Source organism: Thunnus maccoyii, chromosome 16 (genome assembly GCF_910596095.1).
Source record: "Thunnus maccoyii chromosome 16, fThuMac1.1, whole genome shotgun sequence".
Lineage (NCBI taxonomy): Eukaryota > Metazoa > Chordata > Actinopteri > Scombriformes > Scombridae > Thunnus > Thunnus maccoyii.
In genome coordinates this window covers 16,701,404-16,723,053 of record NC_056548.1, presented here as the reverse complement: position 1 = coordinate 16,723,053, position 21,650 = coordinate 16,701,404, and the positions used below count along the sequence as shown (strand labels likewise).

The 21,650-nt window shown below is 43.6% G+C and overlaps 1 protein-coding gene across 1 annotated transcript; it reads left to right on the top strand.

The window, feature by feature from the left end:
• Nucleotides 1-21,634, top strand: btbd7 (BTB (POZ) domain containing 7). The gene is made up of 11 exons (XM_042387985.1): nucleotides 1-546; nucleotides 7,093-7,321; nucleotides 9,148-10,290; nucleotides 14,773-14,981; nucleotides 15,475-15,550; nucleotides 15,999-16,159; nucleotides 16,289-16,432; nucleotides 16,846-17,035; nucleotides 17,308-17,486; nucleotides 17,728-18,132; nucleotides 18,264-21,634. Exons 2-11 carry the CDS (start codon nucleotides 7,240-7,242, stop codon nucleotides 19,038-19,040), a joined length of 3,366 nt encoding a protein of 1,121 aa, XP_042243919.1. The 5' UTR covers nucleotides 1-546; nucleotides 7,093-7,239; the 3' UTR covers nucleotides 19,041-21,634.
• Nucleotides 21,635-21,650: the final 16 nt, after the last annotated feature.

Genomic DNA, 21,650 nt, shown 5'->3' with positions numbered 1-21,650 from the left:
ATTTTGACGGCTCTTTCCAGGATTCCAGGATTTTCCAACAGCTCTTTGTTGAATCACTTTTCAATGTCATATACAGAACATGAGGCTTTTATCAGACATATATTTTACTGTACAATCTCCATAGGTGAAAATATTTTATAGTCCAACGCTTTATTTTGAATGTTACAACCGGAAGTCGTTCTTATTTTGGCTAGCTTGAAACGGATAGCGTTGGGATAGGCCATAACAACCACCCAACAAGGCGTTGTGCTACTATGGGGAAATACCGAACCGAACCGAATATAAAAACGGTTATGGATTAGTTTTTAGTCGAGGTTAATGTTGAAAAATCCACCTGAAAGTGGATGCAAGTGGAAAATACTGCATATTAGGGATTAAATGTGAACGTTGACGTCGAGCCGTGCGTAATGAGCAGAGTTGGAAAAAGAAGGTGTTGAGCTGCATTTTTTTTCTCTCTCTCTGCCAGGGACAACTTGGGTCGGAGTGCTGCCTAAACTAAGAGGTGATACGAAGAAAAATAATGCCCACGACGCTCTCTACTCTCTGGTAAATATCTTTTAACGCTTTAAACAGTTGCATCGCATCCTACTCGAAGTAAATTGCTGTTTCCGAGGGGTAAAGTCAAAGCGACACAGCAGAGATAGCTTACCCTAGCCTCTTAGGATATGCTACTAATTACAGGGCTGTGGTGAATATGATTCCTCTTTGGTAGGCTGTCGCGGAATATTTGGACATTAATTCCCGTTTTCATCAGCTGAGAGACACAACCCACATGATTTTTGCTCTTAAAAGCACTTTTAACCAAGGCTTTCGCTGAGCAGCGATATAGCCCACCAGTAGCTCAAGGAGCTCCGCGTTAACGTTAGGCTAACAAAGCCACTGCAAATGATCGATTTCTGGATACACGGCTCACAGACTGGAGCCCGTCTTTCCTTTTTCTGAGGCTGGGTCGATTTAAAAAAAAAAAAAAAAAAGTTAAGGATAGATGTGTATTTTCACTTTGCGGATCAACCTACATGTTGCTGTGAATTATCTCCCTGATAAATGGTTGTTGATAGGTTGTGCTATGGTAACAATATAGCTTGTCATCTGATTATTGCAGTCGGTGGTATAACTGTGGAAAAGGGTTTATTAGTGTATCATAGACATATAATCAATAATAGTCATAGTTTTGAGAGAAAATCTAGAGGTCTGCAATTGCTGTAGAGCTGCAATGATAAACTGATTAATCGAGTAGTTGTCAACCATTAAATTCATCAGCAAGTATTTTGATAATCAATTAATCAATTTGGGTATTTTTTTAAGAAAAAAAGTCAAAACTCTCTGATCCTGGCTTCTTAAATGTGAATATTTTCTGGTTTCTTTAATCCTCTATGACAGTAAACTGAATATCTTTGGGTGGTGGACAAAACAAGACATTTGCGGATGTCATCTTGGGCTTTGGGAAACAACGATCTACATTTTTTCCCATTTTCTTACATTTTATAGAGCACACAACTAATTCATTAATCAAGATAATGAAAATCATTGTTAAAGCCCTAAATTGTAGATTTGCAGGTATCATTTTTGCAATTCACTGGAGATATCCTGTCTAGTTCAAGTGCTTAATTATTAGTCACTTAACCTATATAAAGAATCGTTTTTGTATTGCTATCCCATGAGGTTTTGAAATTCAGTGTGTCCTCTAAAAACATATGTGATGTCTGCTGGCATCGCAGTCCATTTAAGTGGTGAGGAGCCACATGCACACTGTGATAATCCTGTGGTAATCTTACTGAAATTCTGGTTAGACTCAGCATTTAGTACATCCTGTTGTCATCCACTGTAAAGGCGATCTACGTGTTTCTTTCTGTCTCAGTTCAGGAAAAGATGCATTTAGTTTACTGCACCCTTCAGCATCTAAGTTTCTCATTTTACCAGGTTAAGTATTTGTGTCAGCGCTCCAGGGCCATATAATGACATGTAATTATTGGAGATGCATGCTCAGAAGTCCATGACTGGCATGAAAAGCCGCATGCTTGCAAGTACTTGCCTCAGAGTAACTGAATGAGCCGGACTTTGGCCTGAATGCTATTTACCCTGGTTAGTTGGACAGAGAACTCAACAAGGGGCATTGACATCCCACTCAAAATAAGCACTCATTGTTTCCTGAGCTGCCATTCATTCTCTGGATATTGACTGCCGGGCTGTGTGTGTAAAGTCACTAGAGTGTGCACACTTAACATCCGTTATTGAAAAGACGGCACTTTTCTGTGCTTGTTTGCAAGCAGACGGAGAGTGTGTCATTCATCCATTCATTAGATATCATCATGTTTATTCAACCAAAGGTCTAAAAGAAAAGATCACATAAAAGCCGATGAAATACCATCCATAGTTTTGTGTATTATGGCCTCCAGAGCAAAAAAAAAAAAAATTTAAATCAGCTGACAACAGAGTCAGTGAAATGCCAAATATGCAGCACTAAAGTTCATATTGTTGGTTGACACAGGCTAATCCAGAGGCTGCCCACCATGAGTCATCATTGTGGGGACTTTTGTTTCCTCTATCTGTCTCTGTCATGTCAGTGTGTTGCTGTTTTCTAGCCGGTTCTGATTCCTGCAGTTTCCTGTAGCTCTCCCGGCAGAGCCTGTAATCAGTCGAATGGCCTGATTCACTGTTATACTGATTGACCTGATTGGCAAAAACACTGCAGAAGTAAGCAGTCCGCTCTGCCTCTGAATTTAGTCTCTCCAACTATCATTTCTTACGAAGTATGACATCATTATTATTTCAGAGGGAGTCGTTTATTCTTGTTTTCTTTCCACCTGACCTCCATATTCCACTACATCTCGCCGTGGGATGTGTGCAGACACATCAATACCGTGGAGGTCACTGTGTTGGAAAGTTCTGGTTTCGGCTTGCCGCTGCCTTATTATGACCCTTTTAGAGCGCTCGTGATTGTATCAGATATCCAAAGAGTCAAACAGTCTATAATCACTGTCTGAAGCAGTATTTTTGTTCAGCTTGGTTAGCAAAAAAACATAATGGCCAATTCTCCCCACAGAGAGGTCATTTAACAGCTTATATGACAGCAAAAAACTTATTTTAGTTTTATCCTCATAAACTTATTATAAACTGCAATTGTAAGTAGGGATTAGGACAGAATTGGATTGTATTTTTTTTTATATGAATCAGGCCAGACCTGCATCTTTTTCTTTTGTATCCAAGTCAAATAAATAAATTATCTACATTTCTTCTGTGCTCAGTGTGATGAGGCTTAATTTGATAATAGCATACTTGCATTGTAATAGATAATAAAAAATTCCCTGTTTAACAAAGAGCTTTGTACTTGAGAGTTTTGACACAAAGAGCGCTTTGCAGTTTCTGTGTAATTTTAGTCAGGAAAGTGTTCAGGGGACATATTTCAGCATTTCTGCTGTTGCTGCCCTTTCATTCAAGCCTAACTGTGACACTGACACAGTGATTGCTCCTCTGCAGAAGATTAGGGTCTGTGTCGCTGAGCCTAACAGAGATGACTATCAAAGGGGGTGATTTCATCATTTAATTCATAGGATCAACAGTGGTCACACATGAGGACACAGGTTTCTTTGTGCCGTTTGAGTTAACAGTGCGTGTCTGAAGGTTCATAAACTGTTTGCATACAATTACAGAAAGGCATGAAATAGAAAATTCTTTATCCACTGCTACACTGCTTAAGTAATTCTTCACATCACTCTTGATTGCTGAAGTCTTGTTGAAGTCTTGTCATGCCATTTTAGTCTCATTACCGCTGTCACTTTGATTCAAAACGTTGGTTGAGTGCGTGTCGTTAGCTGATGGTTAAGGGGGATGACCTGTAAAGGTCTGCATTGAAATAGTAAGAACGTACTGCTGAAATCTGGGGGTTGCAGATAGAAAAGGGGACCCAGGTACCTACCTCTAACCCTTTTCTTTAGCTGTGATGAGGAAATCCACATAAATGATTGATAAAGTGCCTTGACTGTCATTTGAATAATACATCGGTCCTGTTCTTGTGCCAGGCATTTTTGGATGGGAATGTTCTGCAGAAGGGTGGGGTTCTGTCTTTAAAAACCTTTGCAAGTAGCTGATTTTTAAAATAAAACGATCCAGATGACTGAAGCAAGGTGAGGAGTTTGAAAGGTTGCATATGTCTCTGTGTATGTGTGTGTGTTTGTGTGTGTGTGCGCGTAGAGAGAGAGAGAGATAGGTGGGGGCAGGGAGTGTCTCCTGTCACCTCTCATTAGGGACGCATAGTCCAGCTCGGCCGGCGACTGCCCTCCCCCGTCTGTGGCACTGCCCTCCTCTGCTGTCGGCCCGAGCACACAAACAGCAGCACACTGTTTCAGTCTAAACTGCAGAAAAGTGTCTTAATGTTCAGCATCAGAGAGATTATGCCAGAGATGCTTCTTATTGAACAGTGTGAGTCAGGTCTCAAGGAAATAGAGTAGCTGTCCTAAATTATGCTTTTAGAATTCTGCACTGCAGCTGAAGTTAAATTTGGTTCACTCATTTGAATGAGTTAAAGCTGTGAGTGTGCCTCGCTGGGAATCTGCGTATTGTTCATTTGATGTGTTGGTTGCTTTGTTATATTCTGCCGCTGCTGTTCTCCTTTTCAGTACACCCCCCCACCCCCCACACTACCCCCCCCACCTCCTCAACCCCACCCCACCCACCCCCTTTTGTAAACAAGACAGTATATATCTCAAGGGCTTCCTCCTCTCTCCTACATATTCAAATTCAATTTCTAATTTTGTCCAAATGAATTCCCTGTGAAGATGGGGCTTATTTAAAGCGGTCTAATGAAATAAAGATCAACCAACATTTTTACTGGAGTGCTCCAGTGTGACTGCTTGGTGACTATTTGTGTGTGTGTATGTGTGTGTGTGTATGTGTGTGTGTGTGTGTGTGTGTGTGTGTGTGTGTGTGTGTAGTAAGAGGCTGTAGTTTTCCATTGAACCCTTGGGAGTCTGTGGAGTGCTGCTCTACAGGGGCAGACACAATGATTTATTAGTATGGTAGGTAGGAAAAACTAGCAGGCTGAGATAAAACAGATCTCCCATCACACTTGAGTTCTCCGTCTGCTCTCACACAGAAAAGAGACAAAATGTGTGTGTGTGTGTGTGTGTGTACATGCGTGATCCGTTCTTATATTGAGCTATTTAAAGATCCAGAGCAATGAAAATTTACAAGCCTCTTAATAATGTTTATAAAAGAGCATGTTTATGCAATGTTATCCTTGTTGTAAGTGCCTTGGAAACTTGAGAAGCTGTCCTTCTAGTTTTGAAAAATAATTTCAATCTCAAATCCACTTGCTGGTAGAAATGAACCGAGATAGACTCAACTTTTAGGTAACAGCCTGATTATTTGAAAGTATTCTCAGTTAATGAGTTGCCCTGTTTTCTGTTAGATAGTAGCCAGTGACCGTACAAAGGAGAGAACAGAAAGCTACTGAGAGCGCCTTGGCTGGCGCCACGGTTGGCAGGAATAGCTTAGGTTGGGCTAAAAAGACTCTGTGCAGCTATTTGAAGTCGCTCACCTCTGTCCCAATCATGAACACATCGTTTTCTGTCTTTGAATTATGTTCGGGTGACCCAACCATATCATTTAACAGCCGTGTTAATGTCATGTTTGGGGTGTGCATTATGGATAAAATCCTCAATCAAGGTATATGTAATACACGTAACTCAATAGGCCCTTTTCACAGCAGACATTTTGACTTGCCATTGTAGGAAAAGCACAGGTGTTACTAATAACATTAAGAATGGCTCTGTTTTATTCAAGTGCCTCGTTAAGCCGTGACAGTGCGACAGTGAGCCAGCATGCACAATACCAGGACCCTGAAACTGAAGCAGTTAATTGGAATTCAGCAACCATTCATTTTATTATTCGCGACTGTGCTTCTCCTACTGTGACATGTCAAAATATCATCTGTGGAAAAAGAAGAAAAGCTTGTTGAGAAATAGTTAATGGATAAAGTAACGAGGCAGGAATGACTGTTTTCAGCAAATCCAATTATTTAAATACCCGACAAATCAAAGCAATTCACCACACTGATGCAAGAATCATAATATACAAATACAATATTGCCGTAAAGCTGCTCTGCTCATTGCAAGATCACCCACAGTGGCCTAATATGACAAGAAACATTACAGGGAAAAGTTCCACTGTATTAACAGTAAGGCCAAATGTCTGACTGTATCATCTCACTGTGTGTATTATCATATCGCTTACCTCTATTACACATCACGCACTAAAATGGCACTCAAACCTGACATTTGTCATCATAGTACTTTTATGAAAGAAAGCTGTTAAACACATAGTTTCACTGAACAACTACAAGCATTTGAGTCTGTCTGTACTGACATGAACAGAAAAGTAAGGCAAAGTTTGAAATCTAGCTCCAGTATGAAGCTGCTTGGCTCTAAGATAAGACCTCGGTCAAGGAATTGTCACTAAAATTGCAGCAAAAAATACTCCACTAAGATTTATATACAGACTAAACTAGAAAAACCACCAACAACATTCATTAGACTACAAATGTTTAAACTGTTCAAGTGAAGAAGATGAGCAAAGGCAGAGTGGTTTGTGCTTGGTTTATGCCTCACTCCAAAAAAAATCGCCGTACGTCTGCATTTGATTTGTTGTTCACTGCCAGTTTAGTATTTCCTGAGGGCCAAGCAGAGGAAGTCTCTGGTTAACCTAAGTCGCATTTGAAGATTATAGATAGAAGCCTGAACACACAGTCTTCAGATGAGGACCATCATTCTAAAAAAAAAAAAAATCCCCTTTTAACACAATTTTTTTTAGCGTTTCAAGCCTGTAAAATTGCCAAGACAGCTATGATTCATGTTTGCGTTGAAATAAATGTGGCTGAAACAGTGTGATAGATAGTAATAGATGTCCCTCTGTTCAGTTTCTTTAACATTGACGCCCCGAGCCATTCGTTATCTTTGACAGAGTCCAAACAGTCCAAACTCATTATGTTGTAATTCCTGTGAGATATTACTCAGCAACATTTAAAACTCAATCACTCATTGGCTTAAACATCTTTCTTACTGTTCTCTCTGTCCTCTTTCATCATCCTTCCTCCAGGCATGGCAGGCTGGGCCCGGGGCTCTGAGGACGCTTCAGAGGATCCGTGCCTGACCCACGACTGAGGATTGAGAGGAATACATCTGTCTGAGCAGAATGACTCAGCAAGAGGGGGGACCCCCAAATAGCAAGTGAAGAGAAGTGAGGATGGGTGCCAATGGATCCAGCTATCCACACTCATGCTCCCCACGCATAGGGGGAAATGCACAGACACAGCAGACTTTTATAGGTAGGTGGTTTTAATTAATTGTGTTGTGATCGGTCGCACAGTTAACACAAAGTCAGCTCCAACAGACGCTTCTGTATTTTCAACATGTTAGAGGAGCTATAAAACATGATGTTCCCACTTTGTTCTGATTTGAATGTCAGATGCGATTGCTTTGCTTGGCTGAAAGCGTTCATGCCATATTCCTGAACCTATTTGGCACCTTGCACCCTGGCCACAAAGACACATTGGGGGGTCCAGAAAAGCCAAACTCACCCTTTTATTTTCATTAACCTGCTTCCATGACAACTAATGGTGTGAATATTTTTTGTGTGTGAGAGCTCTTGAACTTGGCCATCGACTCATAGCCTTAAATAAAGTGATGTATCTGCTTGTCTCTGCCATATGGATTTTATGTAGTATCACATTTGTATGAGTGTCAAGATTTAAAAAGAAACTTGTGTCCAAAGTGGGTTGGTATCAAAAATCACATTAAGTCAGGGCCAAAGTACTTAGTATCAGTTTCAAAGTAATTTGTAGCCAAAAAAAAAAGTACCAGCCTTGCACTATTTTTCTTAGCTTTATGTGCTTGTGGTGTTATGCGATTATGATAAGACTGCTGACTATCAGATTGGATGTGAGCCAATCTGGTGTCATGATTTCTGTTCCCGTGGCCAGGCGTCGTGCAGGCAGAATAGCATGACGGCTGCACTCTGAGACTTTCATGTGCAAGGGGTTTTTTTTGTTTTTTTTAACTTTTCCAATTTCAACAGAGTTGATATTATTGTCAGCGAGTACTTATACACTATAGCTAGTGTGTTACTGTCAGGCCATTAGTTTGTACCTGCATGCAATGAAAAAAGTCTGACATAAGGGGTCTATCAGATTGTATGAGTTGGGTCATTTTCCAGTACTGTTTTTGATTGGCTGTTAGAGATCACTGTCTTTTATGAGGAATGTTAGGAGACATCTTTGACACTCCTATTCTGGTTTATAGCTGTGGATTTTCCCAACAGTCCTGAATGACAGTTCAGAGAGACTGCATGAAAAACCTTCCTAATTTCACTTTCAAAGCGACTGGGGTCTGAGCTTTTTGCAGACTTCTGCTTTAAAGTGAAAGTATTGTTAAAGGAGCCACGTTATCAGTGAAGCCCTGAGACCTCTGAGGTCTGCTCTGAGCTTCCTAGCCGCTCAGTTGAGCTGGCCTGGGCTACGGATGATTCACAGTGTTAGAATGATTACTATTTGGGTCACACTGATGGATGCTGAGAGGAAGAGAGGATCTCCTTGGCATAGCTTTCTCTGACGTACGAGACCTGTCACTCATGCCAAAGATAACTGCTATTTAGTGTAAATGATTGGGCTGAAGTATTCAAATGGACTGGAGTTCATTAAGGAGTACAAAGCAGGACAATGTGTTCTGTGAGCTAATTGGTTCTGTGATGCATCATTGTTTGTCCTAAAACAAAACAAACTAAGAAGATTCTGTCTGGTTCTTCTTCCGTTTTTGTCTTTTTTTTCCCTGTTGAACTAGATCCAAAGGTTTTGGTAGCAGGTCATGGTAGTGTGTTCTTTGCCTGACAGAACTGGCCACATTACAGTGGTATTAGTGACAGATTGTGATTCTAGCAGTCTGGACTTAAGAGTTAAGTGGTGTTGTGGTTATGAAATATCAGGTCTACCCAGAAGACACATTTTTTAAAAGAAATCTCTAGGAAACCCTATTACAGTTATTTAATAGCATAAACAGATTTGTCACTTTATATGTTGAGCTTTTTGGTTGTTTAAAAACAAATTAAAGTTCTGGTGTAGCTAACTTACATTTGGGTATGCTTGTGTGTTCATTTCAGGGACCTCATCCTACTCTCATCAGGGATATGGCTGGGAGTCTAAGCTATACAGTCTGGAACACGGCCATGAGCGGCCCACAGACAGGAAGAAGAAGAGCCTTGGTCTGGCGACCCTCAAACGGCGGTTCATCAAACGGAGGAAGTCCAGCCGCTCGGCAGATCATGCGCGGCAGATGCGGGAGCTTTTGTCAGGGTGGGACGTCCGTGACACAAACGCCCTGGTGGAGGAATATGAGGGCACAGCAGCCCTCAAGGAGCTGAGCTTCCAGGCCAGCCTGGCACGTGCCGAGGCACCCAGCTTGCAGCGAGATCTGGCTGCCCTTTACCAGCATAAGTACTGCACTGATGTAGACCTCATCTTCCAAGGTACCTGCTTCCCAGCCCACCGGGCCATCCTGGCTGCCCGCTGCCCCTTTTTCAAGACTCTGCTGTCCTCGTCCCCTGGCTATGGAGCAGAGGTTCTCATGGACATCGACACAGCTGGCATCGATGTGCCCATGTTCTCTGCCCTACTTCACTACTTGTACACAGGGGAGTTTGGGGTGGGCGGAGCAGAGGATACCAGGCTGCAGAACGTGGATGTACTGGTGCAGCTCAGCGAGGAGTTTGGTACCCCCAACTCCCTGGAGGCAGACATGAAGGGCTTGTTTGACTACATGTGTTACTACGACGCTCTGCTTAGCTTCTCCTCAGACTCTGAGATGATAGAGAGCTGCAATGAGAGAGGGGCTGTGGCTGGAGCAGCAACTGGTGTCTCAGGAGGCAACGGGTGCCCAGGGACCCCAGACGAGGACCTTAGGGCTCATAAGGCTATCCTCTCAGCACGTTCACCTTTCTTTCGGAACCTTTTGCAGAGGCGCATCCGCACAGGAGAGGAAATGACAGAGCGCACGTTGCAGACTCCTACCCGCATAGTGCTGGATGAGTCCATCATCCCACGGAAATATGTGCAGGTTATTCTCCACTGCATGTACACAGATGGGGTTGAGCTCGGGCTGGTGCTGCGGGGAAGCCCCTCAGCAGGCAGCCTCGGAGAGGTGCAGGCCCTGGTGTCCGGGGGCCGGGGGGCCAGCACACGAACAGAAGAGGCCATGGAGCTGTACCATATTGCTCTGTTCTTGGAATTCAGTATGCTGGCTCAAGGTAAGTCATAATGACACACATTTACAGCACACATACACATAAATCAATAAAACACAATCAGACATAAACTAAGGTGTGGTTCTTTTCAGACATGTTTACAGCCATATTGACACTTGACTTGTTGACTGCACTTAGTGATGCTTTTGAGCAGGGCTGGGCAACATGACCTAAAATCTCTATCAAGACAGATTAACCTGACCATAAATGTAATAATAATTATTATTTATGACGATTAAAATACTGGGCTGTGAACCTCCCTGTTAGATGTCCGCTGTTGTCAGTTCATAGACATTTATTGACAACTGTGAAATAAGCAAATTTAAGTCAGTAAGAGAGTCATAATATTGATAATTCGATGAATTTGGTTTATTGCCCAGCTCTATTTGTGTGTATAGTCTGCCTTTGGCTTTTCTTTGGTTTCATCCCTTTTATAAATTGTCCACTGACTACATGAGTCTCGATGCTGCCAGGGTCTCGGCAAGGACAATTGCTTAAAACCCTCAATGCACACTGTGATAATGTAGTTAAATGGCTTCTGTCCTGAATTTCAAAGTTAATTTGTCAGTCCAGGCTGTCATAAATATAGTGTCGCGTTCTGTGGACTCCATAATATGGGTTGGATTTTGTCATAACTGTCTCGAATCTTTTTTGTGAATTATCGCTTCACAAGACTTCAGCCTACTTGAATCCCTTAAAACCAGGTTATGCATATGTTGAAATATGTGTAATACGGCTGCGTTCAGACCCGACCAGTGTGAAACAGCTTGGCTGACTGTGATGAGTGTTAGCGCTGCGGCTGCCAGTAACAGATTGATAAAGGCTGTAGGGTTTGTCTATGTCTCCAGGGGCAGACAGCTTACTGGCTGATACATGCAGTGCATCTGAGCCTCTGTCAGCACTTCATCACTGGCCCATCTTTACTTGGATGACACTGTCTTCTTGACTGAATGACCCCAGTAACATGCCAAAGGTTAAAGCCGCGGTTTGACATGATCTTTGACACTCTCACCTCCCCAGTAGTGGCATGTCTGAGTGCTGTCTAGTTTCCAACACACCTCGCATACCTCCATTTCAATCAAGTTAATCTCTGCAATATGCGATACCTGAAGCAGTCTTTTTCATGACTGTGTGGATCCAGAGAGGTTGTATGACTCCACACAGTTTTTCAGATGATAGTGTCAGTTATCCTCCTGGCTAGGCCTGCAACTAATGATTATTTTCATTATTGTTTAATCTACTGATTATTTCTCAAGTAATTGATTAACCATTTGGTCTATGAAACAACAGAAAACCGTGGAAATTCCCATTGCAACAGTCCAAAGTCCAAACAAAATCAATTAACTGTAACGCAAGACAAGGAAAAGCGGCAAATTCTCAACCATTAGCATCAAATGTTTGGAAATTTGGGCTTTAAAAATGACTTCCATTATCAAAATAGTTGTAGATTCATTTTCTGTGGATTGATTAATTTGCTGATTGTTTCAGCTCAAGTATTTTTTCTGCAACATCATGCATCCTCAATGGGTGTGGATATGGGACTCTGTAAGCTTGGAAATGACAGCAAAATGCATCCTGTCCAAACAGGAAGCATAACACATTTTTGCACCCTACAGTTATAAACACGCTTGGATAAAATCTTTTGAAAGCGCAGGATTAGTTGTGGGAAGCTGCTGTATTGACTGAAGAGCCAAGAATCAATCACCTTTTTAAGTGCAGCGATCTGAATAGTGCTGTACAGTAACACATACACACAGCTGGTTAGACACCACCTCCCACCCTTCAAGCTGTAGTGTCACTCTCAGGGTCACTCCGGCAGCTTAAGCCGGCGAGCAGGCAAACAGTGTCATCCCCACGCACCATCACCTCCTCCTCCCTCCCATCCCCCAATTCAGCAACCCCCTACTCGAGGGTATTTTTATCCCCTCTCCTCCCTCTCCCACTGAGCTGCACAGCTCTAATCAGTTCCCATGAAACCTCAATGTGGAATGTGGTGAGATGGTTGAGGTTGACCCGGTGTCGTTTGTCCAAGTCCCCTCTCTTTTTCTGCTCTGCAGCTTCCTGTTATTCCCTTATTTGAAATCATGCCCTTTTTTCACAATTCTCTTCAAAAATCCTGCATACTCCAAAGCGTCAAATAATCCTGGCATCTACGGGGTTGATTATGAACTGAGAAATTTGTCTGAGTCCATCCCGCAGCTGGAGATCTCGGTAGCTGCCATGTCTCTTCAGGAGGCAGCAGAGAGGCTTATGTCAGAGGTTTTATATGGAGAGAGCCCTCTCATCTGTCACAATGTCCCCCCCCTCCACCCCCCCCTCACTGCTCCTCGACTGCTGCCCTCCGGCTTGTGGGAAGATTTGGCCCACGAAGGTTTTTCCTGGAGCAGTTGAGCTCTCTGTCGTTCTTCCATATTAATTCTCAAGATGTGTATCCCTTTATGACTCCATCTCACTCAAATGGCAACCAATATTAAAAGCCTTATTAATTTTTCAAGTGCACCGCAGAGATAATAGCCAGCTGGTGTGGTTTCAATGTCTGTGTGTGGTACCTTCTCTCCCTTCCTGCTCACTGAATGACCGGTGCTCTCGGTGTCCTATCTTGTGTTTTGAGCGTGTTGACTGAAGTAGCAGTCCCTGAGTCATCATCAGACATGATTTACATCCACAGGCTTGTTTACTGGCCAGTAAGTGCAGCTGATGTTTTTAGTGGATTTGGAGACTGCTTGCTCCATAAACACAGAGCTCCAAATAATAACAGCAAGACAGGATGCATACATCCTCCAAAGTCAGTGCATTGTTGAACTGGCTGTTGCTGTTCCTGCAGTTGTGTTGATATTCTTGTCAGTCAGCTAGGCTGCGGTGCATATGGTGTACCACCCGTGGAGAGAAGGGGAGGAGGGTTAGTTATTAGATATAACGCTGATTCTAATCTCCAGCTTACAATAAAAGTGCTGTGTTTTAAAAGACTGGCTGGTGCTTTGAATTCTAATGGGTTAATGTGAAGCAGAACTGTTTGTTTTCCTGCGCCACTGGTTCAAAGTGGGGAATTGTCTGCCTTTTGTGCATTGTGTGTGTGTGTGTCTGCTTTTAGGAGAGGGCAAAGGTGAGAGACTGAAAGTGAGCAAAAGCACTTTCTCGGAAGACCGACAGCACAGGGACGAGTGGTGGAGACAGAGGCACAGATGTTGGGACTCCATCCCTTCTTCCAGTCTGTTTATAGCATATAAAAAAAGGCAAAGTGCCTGGGTCCACATTTCAACTTCATCTGTCCTGTTAACGATGCAGGATTTCCACCCTTAGTTTAAAAATACTGCGGAAGCCTGCTTCACATTTCTGTAACTTGCTGATACAACTAAAGATGCCTAAAGGGGAAGTGCATCATGAGTTTATGTGTTCATTTATTGCATATTTGCATGTACATTATTGCCGGCGTGTGTGTGTCGGTGTGATCTCAAAAATGTGTGACTGATGTTTCGATGAATATGAAGCGTCTGATTCAGAAGCAAAAGCATCGCTGGAGTCATCATTCTGAAGTCTGGCGTCCAATTTCCCAGAGTGCATGTTCAAAGTGGTGGTTTGGGGGCAGAGAGGAAGCTTAGATCCTCGAGCTTAAGATAAGAGTTTCCCAGAGGATCGTTGCTACTGGCAGATATTACCCAACCAAGAGCTGATGGACAGGGCGGCCTGGAATGAGGAAGTCAGTTCTGGGCAGCTCGGACTGGATGTCAGTCAGTCTGGATTCATCTCCGTGGGTGTCTATTTTATAACGTTATTGATCATAAAGAGACAGAGAATAAGAGCCACTGAAGCTCTGGCTTTTGGGGGTTGGCATAGATATCTTGACCAATCACTCATATGTTAATCTGTGTTGATGTTAGGAGGTTTAATTCTGTCTAAACAGAGTTTGAGTGCCCGTGTAGGCCGACTTTTGACAACTTAGCTCTTTTTTAAGTGGCTAGAGCAGCAGGTACATAATTCCCTAAGCCTACTGTGGTTTTTAATGCATTTTTGATTTATACACACAAGTGTGTACACATTGGCAAATTGTGTGTGTGTGTGTGTATGTGTGTGTATGCTCGTGCACTGGCAGCACATTTCCTCAGGCTGCTGTGTTTACTTATCACGGTTAAGAGGAGGCAGCTTGAGACTGAAACACATCAAGGTATCAAAGGCATTTCTGTGGGTTGGTGTGTTACAGAGTTAAACCACAGCATGCTAATCTGGTATGTGCTCTGATTGAGGAAACACAGTAAGGAGGATGTGGGGGCTTGTAAAGGGAGACTCCCAGGGTCAGTGAATATGAGTCAAAACCACCAATGGTCTTGTATTCACGAACACAAACTGAAATCCCTCTCAAATTAGATTTGATATAGTACATTCCTGGCTTTAATGTATTTATTTTGGGGATATGAATCATTGGTGTCCACATACACTCGATTGGGTGCAAATTGTTAAACTGTCTGTCTGTCTCATTGGTTCTCCCAGGCTGTGAGGACATTGTTGTGGAAAGCCTGTCTCTGGACTCGCTTGTCCCCATCCTGAAGTGGAGTTCCCAGCCGTACGGCTCCAAGTGGGTCTATAGGCAGGCCATGCACTTCCTTTGCGAGGAGTTCAGTCAGGTCGTCACCTCAGATGTTCTCTATGAGCTTAGCAAGGAGCATCTTCTCAGCGCGATCCAGTCCGACTACCTACAGGTAAGGAAACAGAACATCACCCGTTTTCACCCTTGATGACACCCCACAATATGGAAGCTACATTTCTAATCTGTTTACCTTCAATAATAATATGCTTTGCCATATACACATACACACACACACACACAAACACACACACTTCACTCAGGTTCTCAAGAGTTTTGAGTACAACATTCCCTAAAGGCAGTGCCTTCAAAGCCAGAACCTAATCAAACCTGAGCTGTCATCTGTACTGCCAAGCTACTCGGGCAGCCGACCAGATGGTTGAGGTGAAGTGTTGTAATCCAACTACACAAACAAACCATTCCAGGCTCGAGCTTTGCCTGAACACCGGCTGAACATATTGCATTTTCACCTCATCCTCATTTAACAGCTTCCCAGTTTTGTTCTTGACAATATCTAACCTTATCCTAATAATACTTTTGTGTCTTTCTCTCTCCCTGTCCTATTTCTCTCTCGGCTTCTCTTTCTCTGTATGCTGGTTCATTCACAGGCAAGCGAACAGGACATTCTCAAGTATGTTGTTAAGTGGGGCGAGCAGCAGCTTATTAAGAGGATGGCAGACAGGGGTAAGATAATACACTCTATAATTACCCTCTGAGCAGCCCCCCTAATGGCTCTGAGGAAATTACCCACTTACCAGAGCCTCCAAAATTCACTTAAAAGTATTACAAAAAGAAGCCAAACTTTACCCCAGAAATGAATTGAACAAGAAGTGGCTTCATGGTGACTGGGCACGTGATTGTGTGCTCTGACCCAGTAAACAACTACTTTCAGTAGGTTTTATGATCAAGGTTATTAGTTATCATATTTTAAGGGCTTGCAATCTGTTTTAGAAAGCTTAACTAAATTGCAGTTAATGTATTATTTATCCATAATTTGTTAAATTGAAATTGGTTAAAATGTGAAAAATAGCCAGCAGGTCAACTTAAAAGCATCGTCATTGCATAGATAGTCACGGTTATATGCAATATATTAAAACGCTGCTAATGGCTGTTTCTGTCCTCGTTTACCCAGAGCCCAACCTGTTGAGCGGCACAGCCCACAGCGTAAACAAGAGGGGAGTGAAAAGGAGAGACCTAGATGTGGAGGAGCTAAAGGAGATCCTGTCTCCCCTCCTGCCCTTCATTCGAACTGAGCACATCTTACCTCCACACAGCGACGTCCTCACTGATGCGGTCAGTACTCCCTGACTGCCTTTTCTCAGCTTTGTGTGTGTGTGTGTGGTTGTGTGTGATTGTGTGTACCTGAGTCATTGCAACCTTTATAAACCGAGCATTGATCCACATTCTCCACTTCGTTCACAGCTTAAAAGGGGTTTGATAAGCACCCCTCCTTCAGACATGCTGCCCACGGCTGAAGGGGGAAAGGCCAATGCCTGGTTACGGCAGAAAAACGCAGGCATCTATGTGCGTCCTCGTCTCTTCTCTCCTTATGTGGAGGAGGCTAAGGTGAGGCTCGTTTGCTTCTGATTAATGGGGCTTCCAGACAATGCAGGAAGCAGTGGATTATTTGTGCCCTATATAGCTATTATCAAAGATAGTAGAGGTGCTGTGAAGAGGGCAGACTAACTATTAACAGCCTGAGGAAAATTTGTGGACCTAAAGTCATCCATGCTCAGTTGTTGCCACACATACTCACCATTTTTTATAGTTGCCTCCATCATCTTAACTGAAATTCATAGGCCTTCCTAGGGCCATGAATATTTATGAACATATCCACAGACCAGAGAGAGTCATTATTAGATTAAGTGTCAATCAAGTGGAACTAATTTGCAAACTCTCTCAATGTCCTTGAGTTGCATATAGAACATTTTTCAGAAGTTCTGGTCTAATTCGTCCTCTCTTCTTCTACCTTTCCTCAGTCTGTGCTTGACGAAATGATGGTGGAGCAGACGGACCTGGTGCGTTTGCGACTAGTGCGCATGTCCAACGTCCCAGACACACTCTACATGGTCAACAACGCTGTGCCGCAGTGCTGTCACATGATTAACCACCAGCAAATGTCAGTTAATTCAGCCACAGCTCCATCGGTTGTGGCCAATGAAATTCCAGGTAATAAAATTGTTGCGCAAACGTCAAAACTTCTCAAACATCCTTTAACATAATGCTGTTTCGTAGTTCATCCTGATCTCCCTGAAAGAGCTAAGACATATTTGTGAATCAATTAAATATCAAGTTATTGTATTAATATGATTATTATGAATATAATAATCTGTTTGTTTTTTTTTTCAGTTTTGACTTGGTCACCAATGCACAGATTTGCAAAGCTTACAGGATCCACTACATTCCTTAATATGTGTGTTTGTATTTTGTGTATCTTTCAGTGCCTCAGCTGTCAGTGGTGAAGGAGATGATCCGGAGGCTGCAGGAACTGAGACACACAGAGCAGGTCCAGAGAGCTTATGCCCTCAACTGTGGCGAGGGAGCCACCGTCAGCTATGAGCTGCAGCTGCGGGTGCTGCGGGAATTTGGTCTGGCAGACGGAGCCACTGAGCTACTGCAGGTTAGCAGAAAGCAGACTTTGTCCCCAGGGGGTTAGAGGGGGATGAGAGGGCTGAAGGTGGGATACTAACCAGGATGGTAAGGCTGAGGACACAGACAGACTTCAGCAATGCCGCAGACACAGATCTTAAATAACCCCAAGCAGATAAATCCTAAGAAAGATCTTAAAAACTGTGTTTGCTTTGTCAGTGTCACAATAGATGTGGACTTCTTTAGCTCAGTTTTGTTTTTTATCTTTTCAGAATCCGTACAAGTTCTTCCCAGATGAACGGTTTGGAGATGAGAGTCCAATTCTGGCTCTGCGGCAGGTGGGTCGGTGTCGGGTAAACAGCAGCCCAGCCATGGACAGCATGTTCACAGAGTTGGAAGGGGTAGCAGGCTTCCACCCTCCTCTACCTCCTCCACCTCCCCCATACCACCCTCCTGCCACACCCAGCCATGCCCAGCTCAAGGGTGCCTGGCGACCCCGTGTTCCCATGCCGACACCTACCCGTTCCTTCTCCTACCCCTGCAACCGCACCCTGATCCAGCGCCATGCGGCTGCCAAGCATGGCAGCTCAGACTACTCCTCCGTGCCCAGGCCCCAGCCCCCAGACTGCACCAACCCGCAGGCTATGGGCCGAGCTTTGCTTTCAGACCAGCAAGCGGTGAGTGTTAGTGTTACTTCTTAGTGTCCTTATGCTACGTTTTTGTTTATTCAAATGTAAGCTCAATGTCTGTGCCTGGGATCATGTATGGCTCAATTGTCGGTCACAAATTTATCTGTTTTCCAATGCAGATGAGCATGGAGCCTGTTATGAGAGAGTTCATGCCTGACATCGCGCTGGGTGTCTCAGTCATGTCCCTGAGGGAGCAGCACATGGCAGAGATGGACAGGGAAGGCCCTCACAGCCCCATGGGCCCCTCAGGCCACCATCTGCCCCATGGACCCTGTCCTTCTGTCCGCCTCAGCCATAGCCACGGTCCTGGACATGGCCACTCCTGCAAGAGACACGCTCCTGAACCCAAGCTGGAGGCTCAAGCCGAGTTCCCTGACCTGTATGACTTCTCCTGCCGACCTGCAACCCCGACCTCCAGTCACCCTCTGCCATCCTTTGCAGGACCAGACCTCTACAGCCACAGCTGCACCTCCTCCAGCCCCTATCCACCCCCCTACATTTCTGACTCTCAGTCCCAGGGCCACCCGCAGGGACGGACTGCCCCAGACCCACTACGGCTGGATGTCCTCAGTATGACCTCTCAGAGGCACGATGGAGTCCTTGCCAGCCCCTCTGGAGCCCAGCCCAGAATGGGACATATCCCGAGGGGACGATCAAACGAGACAGACCTGACTCATGGCTTGGGCCATTTGCGGTCCCCAAGTGGAAACATGGATGGCTATGAGGAGAGGCACACAGGACCTAGAGACGCCCCGGAGGAGATGGTTCTAGCTGGAGAATCATCAGGCCCGGGGTCCCTTCAGCAGCCTCACAGGAACAGTGTCACCGAGGAGATCACCAGAGACCGCAGGTCACCCAGCAAGCCTGACTACCCTTACAAGAAATCTGCACTTTAACCCCAGCTGAGGATCAGGGGTTGAGTTAAGAAAAGGGAAAAAGTGATGAGTGGCTGTCCCATCATAATGGGTGGCAAAGCACTAAACGTGTGCCTGTGTGTATATGTGTGTGTGCGTGTTAAAGAGGAGCAGGGAAAAGGGGTGGTCGATGGTTGCTATTTATAGGATCTGTCCTTTTGTCCTACCTCTATCACACTGTGCTATCCATCACACAGTCAGAGTATGGAAAGAATAAGAGCTGTAGGTTAACTGTCGATGCTTGTAATTGATCTCTTCAAGCCTGCCTAGTCCTGCTGGTTTAGAGGATGACTCAGGCTCTACTGGGGATGGATTGTCTTGACTGTGGTTGTAAAAAAAGGAAGAGGTTAGCTCCATGTCGTGTGAATCCCGCAGGTCACAACACTCGATGTAGCTCAGTCACGAACTGACGGTTTAACAAAGACTATATTCATGTTGTCTGTTGATTATTGTTACCATAGAAGGAGGAGATGGCGGGGAAGTAATCTTAATTTACACAAGCGAACAATGGCACACAGTCTGAGACAGAGTATTGTGATAAAATCAAATGTAAATATGTCTGGCTGTATTCTTTTCTCCCATGACTTGTATTTCCACTTCTTCCTGTAGCATGCCTATAGCAATCCACCTTGACTAGTTTCCCGCCACTCCCAGGTCCCGGTGCTGCGGCGCTGATGAGTAATGGGCCAAGGCTTGGTCACACAAAACAGGAATTGGATCTGACAGGAAGTAGGTCATCAGACCTCGTCATTCTCCAGTAACCCAGTCAGATAATTGTGTCAGGTTTTAACTACCACAGCTTCTGAGTGTCTAGCTTAGAGGCAGAAGCCTGGTGTTTTCAGTGAGGAGGGGAGGGGAGGGGTTGTGAGCAGATTCATTACTGAGATACAATGGAAAATATAGGGGTGCCATGGCAACTGACGTACAGTGATCAAATGGAGTGCTGGGGGTTTGTTGGTTTTGCAGCTGAGCAGGTGTGTGTGCGCGTGTGTTTCCGTGTGCAAGGATAACTTTGATACACACAGGTGTTTAGACAATCTCAGTACTGTACTCTCCCATCTTTTAGTCAGGTCTGTTTGTACATATCAGAGAGTCTGAGAAGAGTCTTTGGCACAGGATGCAGCGGTCGGTGTGCTAGAGCTCCCTCTTGTTTTGTTTAATCCAATAGCATCAAGTAATCAAATCTAAAGCCTTAATCAGTGCTTGGAATATTCAGTTTAGCTACCTTTTTATTCAATTAAGTATGATGTCATTATATTGCAACCCCAGTTAATTGCTTATTTGACTGTTCTTTTCGCTACGGACACATACACTGCAGTTTTGCGGGTGGTAGAACTGCTAAACCATGTATATATATATACATCAGGCCTCCATCTCGCCACCTCATGGGAGATTGTGGACCTGCAAAGTCAGTGTTGATACTGTTCAATATACTGTTAAAGAGCCGCAGCAACTGTAGCTCCAGAACCCTGCAAGTACACACGTTTAAAGAAAAAAAAAAAAAAAAAGTCTGTTACCGCCAACAGCTGGCGTACAACCTCACAATAAGAGTATCATTGCACTGTAGGAGCCACCTGTTTATTAGTCGAAGGGAAAAGGAACAAATGAATTTTGAACAAAAAGGAATCTTGTGTTGAAGAAAAGTTGGCGATTGCTGGCTCATATCTCCAATGGAAATTGTATATAATGAATTGAGTTCCACGTGTTCTGATGAATTTTTAATGGTTTCTATCACATTTTAGTGGTCGTTGAAGGTTTGTGTTTTTACTGTAGTGGACAACACTGTGTACTTGTCTTTGTCATGAAATCTCACTACGAATGTGTGGTATAAAACATAAAGATTGTGTCTCAGAATCTATTTTGTTCTTAAATGTTTAAATGCATTTAGGGCAGTTCGTTCAATATTGTAGGTGGTGTGGATTACCATGTTTGTTGAGATGTTCGTTTTTTTTTTTGTTTTGTTTTTTTCTGTTTTCCTTTACTTTAAAAGTAACAGGAATATGTAGAGGATCTGAAGATATTAGCTCTCTCTAGTTAATGAAGTTGCCAAGCAGAAAAATCATTTTTCCATCATCTAGCTTGCTTCATGGGGAAAAAATGCAAAACTCCAGATTCCTCCCCATGTTCATGTTGGGTAGTTGTTTAATTTTCCAGGACAATGTTCCATTGAATAAAAGTCCTTGTTTTGCTCTTTGCTGTAGAGAAGTCAGTGCCTTCCCCCGCCTGCGGCTGGGCTTTTATTGGAGAAGTGACTTTGATGTCTATGCAAGCTCTTTTCTACCAGCTTACCAGCCTGCATCAAATAGTTCTTTGAAATCTCATGTAGCTTGTTTTGTGTACATAGTGTTATTTAGCACCTTTTGAAATTGAACCATCTGAAAATGTGTGATTGCTTGTGTTGAATTGTAACAGGTACATTGTACTTGTATGGTATCATAGAAAACAATGTTTGTAGATTGATATTAAGTTGCATTTAGTTTCACTGAATCTATTTTTCTACTGTCACCTCAAAAGGTGCATAACAGTGGTCAACTTGGGCATCCTCAAAATAAACTGGTTTGATATTATGAAATTCACTTCACTTCCGTTGGG

Excerpts from the sequence above, each read along its gene's own strand:
- btbd7 (XM_042387985.1), top strand. The coding sequence starts at position 7,240 with ATGGGTGCCAATGGATCCAGCTATCCACACTCATGCTCCCCACGCATA. Across the intron at positions 15,551-15,998 it reads TAAGAGGATGGCAGACAGGG|AGCCCAACCTGTTGAGCGGC; the intron begins GTAAGATAATAC and ends TCGTTTACCCAG. Across the intron at positions 16,160-16,288 it reads GCGACGTCCTCACTGATGCG|CTTAAAAGGGGTTTGATAAG; the intron begins GTCAGTACTCCC and ends CTTCGTTCACAG.